Genomic DNA, 16,380 nt, shown 5'->3' on the forward strand with positions numbered 1-16,380 from the left:
ATGTTCATGGTTGTGGTAGTTCCATGAATCCCTTGTGTCTGTAGATGCGATTTTTGTAACACTCCGTGCAGAAGTGTAAGGACCTTTAATGAACAGCATCATTGCACACACTCCTTGTGGCCATCTGAGCTCAGACACCCATCCATTTTTATGATTTTCCTACAGGGCAGTGTGCATCACTTTCTAGATTTAGTCTTAACCTTTATTAGGAGCTGAAATGCAATATAAACAATATTACTTTATTTGCTCTGTGCTCCTTTTCTAGATGGCATCAGATAACACATAATGGTATTATATATTACCATGGCAGTTACAAATAAAGTATGTCAGCTTGAAAGCGGCATTACAATCCCCCGACAATTAAATCACTTCCATGTGCCTTTTTTATACGTAACTAAAGGTATGAGACCTGTTATCCAGAATGCTCAGGACATGGGATTTTCCAGATAAGGGGTCTTTCTGTAATTTGAATCTCCATTCAAACGTTAAATAAACCCGATAGGATTGTTTTGACGCCAATAAAAATTAATTATATCTTAGCTGGTATCAAGTACAAGCTACTGTTTTTTTACTATTAGAAAGAAAAAAAGGGAATCCTTTTAAAAAAAATTTAATTATTTGATTATAATCGAGTCTATGGAATTTGACCTTCCCGTAATTCGAAGCTTTCTGGATAATGGGTTTCCAGATAACGGATCCTATTCCTGTATTGGCAAGGCTATCCATTTACAGGTGTCATAGTCACTGCTAACTGCAGGAGCACCACAAATCAAAATGAAAATGAGACCCGCTTAGCCTCCGTGTAATGTTCCAGTGCATAAGCCAGCTATAGCCTTCTCCCCTGAGTTCTACATGGGCATAGTCATTCTCAAGCATATTCATTAGGGATGCAACGAATCCAGGATTCGGTTCAGGATTTGGCCAGGATTCAGCCTTTTTCAGCAGGATTCGAGTTCGGCTGAATCCTTCTGCCAAACCGAATCCGAATCCTAATTTGCGTATGCAAATTATGGGAGGAAAGGGAAATCGCGTGACTTTTTGTCACAAAACAAGGAAGTAAAAATGTTTTTCCTTCCCACCTCTAATTTGCATATGCAAATTAGGATTCGGATTTGGTTCGGTATTTGGCCGAATCCTTTGTGAAGGATTCGGGGGTTGGCCGAATCCAAAATAGTGGATCCCTAATATTTATAAAAATGTGTAAAAAAAAAGTGATGTTTGAAAAACACCTAACTTGCTTGCTTATTTCTTTTAATACCATCAGACAACGTGTAAAATCATTTGTATTGTTATTTTGTGTGATTCCTTTTGCCTTATGTGTAGCCGAGTGTAAAATTCTGGGGAAATAGAAAGTGTGTATATGAAAATAGAAAGTGTTGAATATGAGTATGGGAGCTGTTATTCAGAATGCGTGGGATCTGGGGCATTTTTGTAATTCTTCTGTGATCTCCATACCCTAGTCTTCAAAAAATTTGTTAAAATTTCATTAAACCAAATAAGATTGTTTAGCCTCCAATAAGAATTCATTTTCTAAGTTTGGGTCAAGTAGAATAAACTATTTTATTATAACAGGGAAAAAATAAATAATTTAAAACATTTTTGAATTATTTTATCAAAATGTAGTCCTTAGGAGATGACATCTTGTAATTTGGAGCTTTCTAGAAAACGGGTTTTCAGATAACGGATCTTATACCTGTATTTGATTATCAGAAGCAAAGTCACACACACACAACCAACCCACTTGCATTATTTTGCCTTGCTCTCTGTTAGGGAGAGGAAGAACTCGTTCAGTTGAAATCCTGCATACGGCGAAAAACAGAATCCATTGAGAAGAGGTTTTGCTTCGATGTGGAAGGCGTTGATCGGTGAGTGTAACTCTCATTTTCTCATTCTGTACCTCATGCATTGTGGGAGATCTGGGCTCACTGGAACCTGGAAGATGAATCTCGCTTGAAAATTTTTAAACCACAATGTCCTAGTCTGCAGGTCAAGGTGATTTCCATTGAGATAAATGAGAGGCAGTTGTGGGTGCTACTGTAGGTTGCCTGCCTGCAGACACTCAGATTGCATTATGCTCTTATATATGTATGCAACTTATATTCTCTAGTTCTTGTTCTATTTTGTTCGGGGGAGGTGGGTGCAAATAATTCGTTTTCTACACTACAACTCTGTATTAAAACGGATGCACTCCATTGAGAAATAACCACATTACTTTTAAGAAAGCATTGTCTGAGAATGTCCCTTTAAAAATTGCCAGCAGATGATAATGGCTTTTCATTTAATGGAATCCATTGTATGTTCCTCAACCCCTATTATTGATCCTACTGAGGGCACACGTATGTCATCCTTTAGAAACCGCAAGTGCCATGTCTCTCATTCAACTAGATGGGAAGCCTTTTTCATTTCTCACATTGTACAGGTCTGGTGATATCTAATTGTTATCTGGAAAGTGTATCTAATGGGAATGGGGGCCTTAGAATGTGGCTGTTTCAATAAATATCATGAATACACTTTCACCATTTCATTCTGTAGCTTTAATCTGCTCTCTGAATCATTGTGTCCTTCGGTAGTTATATTTATCATTAAACCATGAATAAAGTCCATTACATTTTCTTCTAGTGATCCATTAACTCCAGCTTGCTACAGGCTGGAATAAATATAATATTTTTTTTTGTTTGCTCAGGTGCAATATGCATTTTCCCCCTTGGCTATGTGGTTTCTAGAAATGTAAATATCTTCTTAGCCTGTGTTGGAAATGCAGTATGTATTATTCAAAGACATATATGCAGCTTTGCAAGGCTTGTTATTGTCCTTAAAATTGTTTTGCTATGGTAAAAACATTAAAAATATACGGTACAACAATTTAGTATTTGACAAATAGGACAAATATTATGACTATGAAGATTTTCACAGGACAAATATTTTTTGTATATGGAGATGTTTAGTCACCTTGTACAGTGCTGTGCAAACGTATTGATTAATTATCTTTAATTCAATCACAAATCCTGCAATGATACTGTATTTTATATTAAAGGAACAATACATGTATGGGTCCTGCTATGCAGAATGCTCAAGACCTGAAGTTCTCTGGATAACGGATTTTTCTGTAATCTGGTTTTGCACAACTTTAGTCTACTAGAAAATCATGTAAACATTAAATAAACCCAATTTATTTGCTTCCTGTAAGGATTGATTATATCTTATTTTGTATCAGGTACAGGGTACTGTTTTAGTATGGGTGCAATGGGAATTCTTTTAAGTTGACTGTCTATGCAGCAAGCTAACTCGACCTTTAGTTGCCCTTTGAAGTCCATGCAAACAGTACTTCTATGGGGCTGTAATATATGGAGAAATAAGGATATACAGTTTGAAGGCAAATATACATTCTACACATAGATTAATGGGCAAGATACTTTTCACTTAGAGGTTATTCATCAAAGGTCAAGTTTCTGAGGTTTTGTTATACAGGTATGGGACCTGTTATCCAGAATGCTCGGGACCTGGGGTTTTCTGGATAACGGTTCTATCCATAATTTGGGTCTTCATGCCTTAAGTCTACTAGAAATTCATTTAAACATTAAATAAACCCAATAGGCTGGTTTTGCTTCCAATAAGGATTAATTATATCTTAGTTGGGATCAAGTACAAGCTACTGTTTTATTATTACAGAGAAAAAGGAAATCATTTTTAAAAATATGGATTATTTGGTTAAAATGGAGTCTATGGGAGATGGGGTCATTCTGTAATTCGGAGCTTTCTGGATATCGGGTTTCCGGATAAGGGATCATATACCTGTACCTCGAATCAGTAAAATCGTGGTGAAAAACTTGAATATAAAATGAGGGAAAACTTAAAATCAGGGGATGTAAAATTGAGGTTCCACTGTATTTCCAACTTCGGAGTATAATAAATCTAAAAAAAATCTAGTTTATATTGAAAACTACCCTAGAAAATTATAATTTTTTGGGGAAAAAACAACTCCACCTTTAATAAATAACCCCCTTAGTCTCTGCTCCGTAATTTTGAATAACTGTAGTTTTCTGTTATGGCTGTTGGGAGTAGTTCATGAGTACATACACTATCCCCAATATGTAATAAAAGCCACTTATTTTGCCCAGGTGCAGAAACCTAGAGCAACCAATAAGATGTTTGTTTCAAACAGGTGACCAATACATGCTTCCTGCTTATTGGTTGCTATTGGTTACTGCTCCTGGGCTAACTTAGTGCCTTTTATTACATATGGGAAGTATATGGTCAAAAATTTGTGAACCATTTTTGCCCTGCCCTCACCCAACTAACCCATAACCCAACCCTAACCAAATTAAACACCAATAGGATGAATTGTAACTCCAATGTGATCCCCCAACATCAGTGCCCAACCGCTTATGGATGAATGGAAGCCAATCCCACCAACTATGTTCCAAAGCCTTCTCTGTAGAAGACCGTAAATAAATGAATTATTTTTGTTTTTTGAGGCAACTGCCCTTTAATTTCCTACCGGGCATTGATCATAAAATCCATGGGGCTGGCTCACAGGTATCTCACTGCCTGCACCGAAAATGCTGTATCCCCTACTTTTCTGCACCCCCACACAAAAACCTGGACGTAACATTGTAAGAAACTGGAACTTCTGTTCTTGGAACTCTGTGCACGATAGAAAGAGCACTTATCCATGTCTGTGGCTAAATCTATAAACCTGAGTGTGTTGTAAGTAAATCTGTAAAACTCATAAATGCACAGGAAATCCCAAATCCATAAAGCCTCATTAATGCAGTGCTAAACCTGCTTTTGTGGGAAGCAAGCCAAGTCGATGACTTGCTTCTAATACATGGGCTCATAGTGGCTGTGGATGGGTGCCCAGGTACTGGCCTCATTATCGTGTGATAACATTACATTCTCTTATTGGTTTGGCCAAACTGCGCTATTTCTCCTGGGCACAATAATAATAGCGTAGCCCAATACAATTCCTTATTATTCCCCCCCACACACCCAAAAAAAAGGGGGGGGACAGATTGGATATAAGGGTTCAGTTCTGTTGTCACTAAGGTGCTTAGCGTTTCAGGAGTCAGAACAAGCAGGTCAGAGGACAGAAAGACAATAGCAATAGCAATAGCAGTTACACGTGTCTATAAACATGTCTATAAGCAGGTCAGAGGATAGAAAGTGACTGCCGGATAGTGACAGACATTACCAATGACAGTGACACATGCCTATAAACCCAGTGAGAATGAGCGATGAATGGATATTGGGAAGTTGCTTAGTTTTCCATTGTTTCAGGAGTCAGAACCAGCAGTTCAGGGGATAGAAAGGGACAGACAGATAGTGACAGCCATTACCAATGACAGTTGTTTTCTATTGCTTATCTTTCCTGTAAGACCATTTTTGATTTCAATATCTGCCTGATTGTAAGGATAATTTGACTCAAAGATAAGCTCAAGACACTCAGAACAGAAAATTATAAATAATTAAAAATCACTAAAAGAAAATTACTGTTTGCAAACTATGTTTCCACCGTACTCAATGAGAAGCAATCATGAACACTATTGTTTCTGGTATCCACATTGTATCATTAAAGCCACTACATTCTACCTCTCCAGACAGTTCGGAAACCTGTCCTGTAAATTATATCCATCTAATCGGTGCTTAGTGATGTCACTTCTGTATTATTATGAGTAAAGTACCCCCTGTTGTAAAATGAGTAAAGTACTCCCTGTTGTAAAATGTGAAGATATTAGTCACCTTAAAGTTCCATGGCCTTTTATATGGTCATGGAACTCTGAGGTGGCTGAATAATATCTTTATTTTTTACAATATTTTATTCACTATATAAACAGTGCTTGTTGATGTCATCAGTTTTAATCTGTGCTTAGAGATCTCATTTGTGTCACATGACTCGCTAATACTTGTGTTTTATGAAAGCAAGAAAAAAAAAAAAGCACCCCTTGCAGAGTACCAAAATGTAGTTGGTCCAGATGGCAGTGTAATTACCAAGGAGTTTCATGATCATGTAAAGGCACAAGGCTCAAGGAAGATGGTATTGAACCTGTTATTCAGAATTCTCCAGATAACGGATCTTTTCTTAATTTGGAACTCTGTCACTTTTGTCTGCTAAGAAATCATTTAAACGTTAAATAAACCCATTAGGATTGTTTTGCCTCCAATAAGGATTAATTATGTCTTAAGGTGGCCATACACTGAGAGATCCGCTCGTTTGGCGATTTCGCCAAACGAGCGAATCTCTCCCCGATATGCCCACCTTGAGGTGGACTTTCAGCCAGATCTCGATCGGTGAATCCCGTCGGGGGGGCCCATACACAGGCCAATAAGCTGCCGACACGGTCTGTCGGCAGCTTTTATTGGCCTTTGTATGGCCACCTTTAGTTGGGATCAAGTAGAAGCCTCTGTTTTGTTAAAACCAAGGAAAAGGAAGTCATTTTAAAAAATGCAAGTATTTGATTAAAATAGAGTCTATGGCAAAGGCGCTTCACATAATTTAGATCTTTCTGTATAACAGATTTCACAGATTCATTGGGCAAAAAAAATTGGATTGGACAAGCTATACTGTTATGGGCACTCACCTTATGTATAACACATGCAATTGGATCTGTTCCTTTTTGGTGCAGGGGGAGGCAGAAGCAAACAATATTACAAGAATGTTTGTATTTGTTCTGCCTAGGAAACCCTCAGAATAAACCATCTGCTGTAGCTTTCATTTAGAGGTCTCTATTTCTGGAGTAATTGTATTTGAAATCATGGCTCTTCCTCCCTTGTTAACACTTATCAGGCTTTTAATAAGGAAAAGGGAAACTCGCAGCGAGACTGTTGAAAGGCTGCAGAATTCTGCTGTTTGTCAGACTTTCCCACAGCGAAAAAGCCTGGTTTGAGAGCAATCAAGTTCTCTGTGTATTTTAGTTTTAAAGGCCTGGGTAGTCACTTGGAGATTTTTAAGGAGCTGTGTGCATTCATCTCTCTTGTGACTTCTGTAATTGGGAAAGTGTAATATATTAAACCTACTGCTCATTTAAAGCCCTGGAGTTGTAGGCATTAATAAGGAACGGGGCTTTTCAGTTTAGCGTTGGGGATTTGAAGGATTTTTCATTCTATGACATCCATTCATTTTATTTGTGGTCAGCGCATGGGTAGGTTTTTAACAAAAAGGGTACAAGACTCTGTAATTGCTTTTATTTAGCATTACAGCACACCGAACTAAAGCTTAACTAAAGAAGCAGGGTACAAATGCTGTACATTATGTTTTGGAGTTCTGTACCAGCCCAAGGCAACCACAGTCCTTTACCAGGGAAGATCTGTGCCTCTGAAAATGCCCCAGTAGTTCCCCGTCTTCTTTCCTGCAAATGCTCTGGGCTGCTGTCACTTTCCTGAGCTTAGAGACTGACACACACCATACTGTAAAATCCCTAATATGTTCCATGTGTCTTTGGTAAAAACCGGCCATTGCTAATCGCTTCAGAACAATCTCCTCCTTTGGCTATCTCTGTGGACGGTCAACAGGAATACGAGGTAGAGAAGATGTTCACGATCTAATACGGGAATTCTACAAGCAGTTGCCAAAGAAACCACAAGATGGTGGTCCAGTAGCCCCCCCCTGGGGGAGGGGGTACTGTCAGGAGCGCCCGATGGCGCTCCCATCTCCGGCGGCGCCACGTCCAAGATGGCGGGGCCAATTAACCACGTGGGCCAACGTCACCATGATGATGTCACATGCCTGGCGCGAAGATCAAAATAAAAGGACGCCAGTTCGAGGCCCGATTGTAGGTTTTGTTTTGACCATTCCTGGGTGTTTGATAAATCCTGTTATATTGATTCCTGGACTTTTGACCCTGCCTGAACCTCGAATTTGATATTATTCTGCGTGCCTTTTTGGACTTTTTGCCTGGACTTTGATTACGATTTTGCCTGATCCTACTTGTAGCACGAACTTTGACTTTAACCCCTAAAGCTTCCTCCTTTGTCCTGACTACTCCCGCTGGGAGAGGATAGGCCCCCTGACAGTTTCATCGGCTTCTATGAGAGACCAACCTCAATTTCTGCTTGATAATTTGAGACAACCACTAGGCTTAGCTTCTCAACAGCTGCTCAGACCACAATGAGCATGTGCAGTGTCACTGACAATCCAAAATGGTGACCCTGAATCATTATTGTTCAGAGATTCAAAAACGTCCTTTTTAATTACTTTTTTTTTCCTTTAGATTGTTTTCTTCTTTTGTTTATTTCCCCCCTTTAGCTCTTTTTCAAGTATTAGTGCATGCATTTCTGACATATGACCCTTCCGCTGTTGTTGAACTGCATTACTGCATCACCACTACAGCAGTCAGTGAGACTGGGACTTTTAGCTTAGCCTGGTCGAGCTTACGTGTTTACTATTGCTTATTCCAGCATGGGTGAAATCTAGTGACCCAGGGGGCATCACCAGTTTTCCTGAGTGTTCGGGATCTGGGGTTTTCCAGATAAGGGGTCTGTCCATAAACTGGATCACCATACTTTAAGTTTACTAAAAAATCAATAAAACATTATATAAACCGAATAGTTTGTTTTGCCTTAAATAAGGAATAAGTATATCTTAGTTGGGATAAAGTACAAGACACTGTTTTATTATAACAGAGGAAAAGAGAATCATATTAGAAAAATTTATTATTTGATTAAAATGATGCCTTCCCATAATTTGGAGCTTTTTGGATAAAAGATTTTTGAATAACGGATCCTATACCTGTATATAACGTATGCAGGACACGTCCTTTAAGTTTGTTCATAGCATGTACAGAATAATTCCATAATACATTCCAGTAGACAATGTTTCACTATAGTCTTCTATTAACTTCCATTAATACTTAAATGATCCTTCCAGTTCATTTAACTAGCAAATCGTATAATAATCATACATTGTGGCGTTCTTTCACTCCTTGATTGTGAATTTAATTTGTCTCATTGACAGGGATAAAAAGGCTACACTTTTTTTTGTTTTTAGATTGAGATGAATATAATAGTGGCAGACTGCTTGTTGGAAGCTCTTTGTCTTGTTAAGCTGTCACACGGGCCTGTATCATTATGATTTCCCAGTAGATGACAGCGTTTGTGTCCACAGTTCTGCATGTTGGCAGTCGGAGCTCTTCATCCTCCCACAGCCCCAACTGGCTGATTCCTTTTTTTACTCGTGGCAAATGAGGAGATGAAATGCAAAACATGTTTTGTGTATTCTTGGCAAACAGTTTGGCAGGTGGGAATCGGTATCTTCATTTGTTAATGCAATGTGAGCTTGTCTGAATCCGTTCTGATCCCCTCCAGTGGCCTATCTGTTGGATGATTATGTTTCTCTTAGTTCCACAAATTCCTTAGACTCAACTTTCCCTGTTCTCACCTCTTTTCTAGGCCAACAGTTCTAACGATGCAGGCCCTGTCTGAAGAGGACCGAAAGCTATGGATGGAAGCAATGGATGGACGGGAGCCAGTAAGTAAATAAAAGCACCATACACCTGTAGGCCTTGCACTAAAAAACGACCCATTCTGTGGCATGTGAAAGATGGCAGAGAAATGGAATGGATTCTGTTTTCATAGGTTTCATTCCCATGGGCCCAGCACACTGTTACCTAACAATCATTGTTTCTAAAATTACTAGTTGGCCCTGAGTGATTTCAGCAGTATTGCTAGTCTGCAGAGTGTAGGGGGGGGGGAGCTAAAAGCTTTCCATTAGATAGCAACTTCATAACCTACAAAGGGCAACTGTGCTTTCAATTGCCTTTATTTCCATAATTTCCCAGCAATCCAAGCAATGCTTTTTCCCACACAACAGGAAAACACTAATATTAGGGATGCACCGAATCCAGGATTCGGTTCGGGATTCGGCCAGGATTCGGCCTTTTTCAGTAGGATTCGGATTCGGCCGAATCCTTCTGCCCAGCCGATCCGAATCCGAATCCTAATTTGCATATGCAAATTAGGGATGGGGAGGGGAATTGCGTGACTTTTTGTCACAAAACAAGGAAGTAAAAAATGTTTCCCCATTAAACCCCTAATTTGCATATGCAAATTAGGATTCGGTTCGGTATTCGGCCGAATCTTTCGCCAGGGATTCGAGGGTTCGGCCGAATCCAAAATAGTGGATTCGGTGCATCCCTAACTAATATATATTGGTTCATGGGATGAGCATTAGAGAACTTCTAGTGGAGGTGCATGGGGAAATCTAATTAAAACCACCTTGATACTATAGAAGCCAACTTATCCATTATTCGTTGGCATTAGTCAATTCAGCGAACGCTTTCACTGGTGAGCAATACAGCTTTCCAATAAAACTGATGATAAATGGCACTGTATCAGGGTAATCTTTCTTTCTAGAACCATTCCTTTCTAGAATGTACAGGTATGAGATCAGTTATGCGTAAGGGTCAGGGCACACAGGCAGATTCAGGGAGATTAGTCGCCCAGTGACAAATCTCCCCTTCTTCGTAGCGACTAATCTCCCTGAACTGCCTTTCCTGCCAGCTAAAATGCAAATCGCTGGCAGGATGGCACTCGGAGCGATTTGTTTTCCAAAGTCGCTCGACGTTGTGGGCAACTTCGGAAAACAAATCGCTCCGAGTGCTATCCTGACAGCGATTTACATTTTAGCCATCGGGGAGGCAGTTTGAGGAGATTAGTCGCCCCTGAAGAAGAGGAGATTTGTCACAGGACAACTAATCTCCCTGAATCTGCCTGTGTGCCCTGACCCTAAACCCAGAAAGCTCCAAATTACAGAAAGGCAATCGCCTGTAGGCTTCATTTTAATTTGATAATTTAAATTTTTAAAAATGATTACAGTACTTGATCCCAACTAAGATATAATTAATCTTTATTGGAGCCAATCCTTTTGGGTTTAATTTTTTTTAAATTATTATTTATTATTTATTTTATTATTTATTAGACGTATGGTATGGAGATCCAAATTATGGAAAGATAACTTTTCAGGAAAACCCCAGGTCTGAGCATACTGGATACCTGTTCTTTGTATGTTATTCTGTAATCCACTAGATGGCACACTGTGTTTAGGAACAGCCACAAGCTGTAGGACTTCATAGAACCCAGTGATTTGCATTTCCTGTTCAGTTCCTGATCCTGATCCTGATCCTGAAGTGCTTTAAGTCTAAGTCGCTTAGAAATATTTTAGATTTTTTCCTCCCCACTTCTTCCCTAAAATGGGCCCACCCACTTGGAAAGACTTCTCTTTGTTTTTTCCTTGCCGGTCCCTTGCTGCATTGTGTTCAGAAAAAAAAAAATTCTGAAACATTCTGAAAAACCAAGCACAACAAACGGGATAAGACCAAAGGCCACATGCACAGTCACTGAATGTCATTTCTGACCCTGTATTACTATCACAGACCCACACTGTTTGCCAGCCATTGTGCCAGGGAAGAGGGCATAAATCTAAGGTGATACATAAATGAATTTCAGCCATGCACAACTGAGCCTTCTCAATCCGTTCTATATGGAGTGCAATACTGACAAGCAAATATGATATGTTACCATAGCAATTACTGGGGCTGTACTGTAAAAAAAAAAACTTCAAAAAGGGTTTTCCTGTTGTCTCAGGGATTTGCTTTCCCAACTCAATTACTTGACATTATTAGTAGTTTCCAACATAAGATAGCAAAGCGCAACAAGAGAAATGCAGTTTGGCCAATGTACAGAAATCTCATTGAAATGTATAATATATCACTTTCATTTTGTTCTGTTTACAAGTAGTAATTGCATAGCCAACGTGGTATTAATAAATTATTTATTGACAAATATTTGGGCACTCTCCAGGTCCTGCCAGTGTTCCTAATAAAGGCATTTTTATCCAAATGCTGATATTTAACATGCTGCCTGATGCTATGCAAATGATCATTTTACTGAAGAACTCCGTCTCAATGATAATCTTGTAGCTGTGAATCTTGGAGCATAAAAAAAAAAAATGATCAAGTGGATTATGTGAATCATCAAGCGAAAACCCCTACAGTTCTAAAGTGGCAGAGATTTGTCTGCAAAGCTGGGGTGTATAATGCAGCTGTGCTGTACGTTCCCGGATGCCATGCTGTTTAGAGTAATACATTGCCAATGTTCAGTGTCACTATATTCATATGCACAATGCAAATAAGGTGTATGCCTATATCACGGTTTCTTTAAAGGAGAAATAAACCTTAATGAAAGAGAACAGTACAAAACATTATTTTTTTAGGGGTTTTTAGGATTCTGTACAGCCAGTGTTGGATTGGGATGTTTGATACCCTCCGGAGCTGTAACCCCAAAAGGGACCTACCTGGAACCTCAAGGGTCCACCCTCTGGATGTCCACCCACCCACAGTGTGTAATGTACCCTTTATCATCTTCCTCCTGCGGCTGCTATTGGGATGAGGGGGTGGCCCCAGACTGGGGAGTATATGCAGTATCCTAGGTGAGTGGCCTAAGCCAGTCGAGCCAATGAGTGCCGGTGCCCACAGTGCTTTTTCCCATTGTCTCCCCCCTTCAGTCTCAACCTGACCACAACCCTTTAACAGGGAAGACCTGTGCATCCAAAGATGCCCCAATAGCTCCCCAACTTCATTTCTGCTGATTCTCTGCATATGCTCTGTGCTGATGTCACTTACTGAGCTTAGGGACCGACTCACAATATACTGTATATGCAATATATATATATATATATATATATATATATATATATATATATATATATATATATATATATATATATATATATATATATATATATATAAAATCATAATTCAAGGCTGTGAATGCCTGAATCATTACTGTTCTAGAGATGATGGAGCTGTAGTAAGTCCAGTATACAAAATATGGTGTTTCTGGACAAATTAATTTCTAGGGTTTAATTTGCATAGAGAGAAAAAGAATTGTGTAATAGGGCTACTCTAAAGCAGATGAACATGAGTATGAGTCAGGCAACAAAGCAGGCAGATAAAATGTAATTGTACTTTACAATGGTAATAACTGGAAATTGCTATTCCTGTTTCATATCTTACATATAGTTATATAGTTCAGGGTCATGGCGTATGATCCGCTTGGAGCTACAGTGTGTGCGTGTAGAGAAAGATCTTTCATCCTGTGACTGTTTTTTCTCCTCCCTCTGTGTTGCATGTACTTTAATATTTTACTAGTTGGTTTTATATTTGGGTGACAATGGAAGTTCTAAGTCCATTTTGTCAAACCTTTACTCTGTATCTGCTTAGTTACAGAACAAATATAGTGAGAGGAGTAATAAAAAAAAAGCTTTTGTTTCAGACAAAATAACTTAGCTAAAGAAAGTATTTACTGGTCCTTTATAACTAAATTAACATACTAAAAGTTCACTTAAAGTAAACCACCCCTTTAATTGGTTCAAAAACCAGTTAAAATGTTGGGATCAGTCAGTTATGTCATTTCAGAGGGACGTGGTTCTAGGTGTGAATATGTTTATTAGAAATAATGATTCACATTTAACATAACCCAAAACAAAGACCCAGCACTTCAATTCATAACGGGGATATAATTGAAAATGAAATAAATAAAATGAAAAAATTCCTTTTTAGGGACTTCCCTGCTCAGCCTCTTGATTTGTAGAATTATTTTGGTGAGCTCTGACTGATATCCATCCACAGTCAAAATCTTGTTAATGCTGCAGTATCCGTCTTGTTCATCTGTGGAAAGATCTGGTTAATAATGTGTAGAAACATGTGAGAGCACTGTCTGAAAATTTGCTTATGATCAGCGTGACATCTTTTCAGTCTCGCACACACCGCAATCACCTGATAAAGAAGCTGCAGGAAATATGACTAAAAAGAAAAACATATATTTAAAAATAGAAAATATGAATATATTGGAAAATGTAAGGATTAATTATATTGTAGTTGGGATCAAGTACAAGGTACTGTTTTATTATTACAGAGAGAAAGGAAACCATTTTTAAAAAAGTGGATATTTTGATAAAATGGAGTCAGTGGGAGACTGCCTATACGTAATTCGGAAATTTCTGGATAACTGGTGTCCAGATAACAGATACCATACCTGCATTTACAAAGCTAACTTTTTACGTTTGAATTAATCTCATGTGTTACAGTCGAAGTAATAATCCATTACAAAGACCCTAACCTTGAATCGATAAAGATTATTCTTATTCTTTCCATACCAGGGTAAAACAATGGAAATTTTTTAAAGGAGAAGGAAAGCTACGGAGGCATTTTATTGCCAATAGATTAGCTGCAAAAGTGCAAGCTAGAATGCTATATTTATTCTGTAGAATGTTTTACCATACCTGAGTAAAAAGCTCTAGAACCTCTCTGTTTGTTTAGGATAGGAGCTGCAGTATTAACATGGAGTGACATCACTTCCTGCCTGAGTCTCTCCCTGCTCTGGGCTCAGATTACAGTAGAGAAGGGAGGGGGTGGGGAAGAGAAGCAAACTGAGCATGCTCTTGCCTAGGGCAATGAGGTTTAAGCTGAAGGCAGGAAGTCTGATACAGAAGCCCATGTGTACACAATAGAAGGAAAGAAATGCAGTGTTTCTTTTGACAGGGGACTCAGAGCAGCACTACTCTGGGGGTTTACTGGTATATTTAGATGGACCTTTCTGATAAGGCTTACTTAGTTTTAACCTTTCCTTCTCCTTTAAGGATGTGCCAAATCCTTCATTCTTGAATTCAACTGAGCAATGAACCCTCCACAAAAGATTTTGCTGAATTTGAAGCCCAATTTGCACAATAAAATTTGAGATAAATCAAAAAATATGTGTACCAGAAAGGCAGGAGCAATTGGTTTCTATTTTCTTTTATTTGTGTTTTTTGATTCATTTAGCTTTTTATACAACAGCTCTCCGGTTTGCAGTTTCAGTAATCTATTTGCTAGGATGCAAATTACGCTAACAACCATGCACTGATTTGAATAAGAGACTGGAATATAATAAGGAGAGGGTCTGAATAGAAATAGAATTAAAAAGTTGCAATAACAATATATTTGTATCCTTACAGAGCATTTTTTATTTAGATGGGGTCAGTGACCCCCATTTGAAAGCTGGAAAGAGTCAGAAGAAGACCAATAATTCAAAAACTATAAAACAAATGAATAAGCCCACTCCTTTTAAGTCCTCTATGTACGACCTGCCTATGGAAGGGATTACAGAACCATGCTCTTTGACCGATATTCGATCAGCATTTAGGGGGCTGGGCATTAATCTTTACCAATAGTAACTGAATAATCAGTTTTAGGTTTAATGTGCTGTATGTTTGTAGTTAATTTGCTGTACCATTAAAGTGTATAAAGGATGGCAGTGTTTATGAGAGCATTGTGCGTGCTAACTATCTGATTGTGGGCTACACAGCGGTTATAGGGAGTTCCTGCCCAAGCCAATGAGTTTCCTCTAATGTAAGATAGATTTCTCTCTAAGCCGTATACATGCTGGAAGCTTTACCCCCCTCTTGCTTGTCACAGTTTTAATCTGATTTTTGTGTAAAGGATACACTATTGAATTAGCAAGAGGTATAGATATCGCTCTTGGCGGTAACTGTGATCACATTATGGTATTTTTAGGGCAGGAGAGCTGCTCATCTGCTAAAATTAAGTTACAGTTGCCTGAGAGTGTGTGCTTGATTTACAGTATCCGTGCATGTGTGGCACGCTCACAAGAGGGGAGGCTTTTTTTTTTTTTTATCCCCCTCTCATTTTTTCCTGGGACTTGTTTTCTTACTTTCTGTGAGGATCGCAGGCATTTTGGTTCCAAAAACCTTAAAAATAGTTGCTTTCTGAACCTTCTATCTGGACTTTGTGCTGTCAACTGCTGTTGCTGCTGCATTGTATCGAAGTGGAAACAGCCTGTGAAGCCTCAAATTAGCTTGATGCCATATGAGAAAAAAAAAATCTTTTTTTCCAGACGAGTTGACCTTTAGTTACAGTAAATTATTACTGTGTGTAAGCCTTGTGCACTGCCATCTACTTACTTTTTTTCCGCACTCCCTTACATTTTAGGTTTGAAGCATCGCTCTTGAAGACTAGGGCTGGCACTCTGTTCTATTTATTTTATAGACCTTTTTTTAAATACAGCTATACAAATATTTCTTATATGACAGAGCTGAGGGTAAAAAGCAGATGGCTGGCTGCTATCCCAGCTGAATTCTACTTTTTGGAGGATTTCCTGCTGAAATTAAGAAACGTGGACTTACTTCTAATTAGCACCCTGGGTTTGGTACAATTCTTTAATATTTTGATTAGCAGCTTCAGCCAGATAACTTGCATGGTGAGACACTCATAGATTCCATTATGGGTGAGGAACTAGGGATGCCCCAAATCCAGGATTTGGTTTAGGATTTGGACTTTTTCAGCAGGATTTAATTCAAACAAATCCAAGGGTTTGGCCAAACTGAATCTG

At 38.7% G+C, this 16,380-nt stretch overlaps 1 protein-coding gene across 2 annotated transcripts in view; it reads left to right on the forward strand.

The window, feature by feature from the left end:
* Window positions 1–16,380, forward strand: part of arhgap26.L (Rho GTPase activating protein 26 L homeolog) — a 268,850-nt gene that overhangs the window by 92,017 nt on the left and 160,453 nt on the right. For both annotated transcript variants that reach the window (XM_018251140.2, XM_018251141.2), the window contains exons 10-11: window positions 1,771–1,865; window positions 9,385–9,463. In XM_018251140.2, the coding sequence (XP_018106629.1) occupies window positions 1,771–1,865; window positions 9,385–9,463 (174 nt within the window). The remainder of the gene's footprint in view (window positions 1–1,770; window positions 1,866–9,384; window positions 9,464–16,380) is intronic.

The sequence above is a fragment of the Xenopus laevis genome, chromosome 3L (genome assembly GCF_017654675.1).
Source record: "Xenopus laevis strain J_2021 chromosome 3L, Xenopus_laevis_v10.1, whole genome shotgun sequence".
Lineage (NCBI taxonomy): Eukaryota > Metazoa > Chordata > Amphibia > Anura > Pipidae > Xenopus > Xenopus laevis.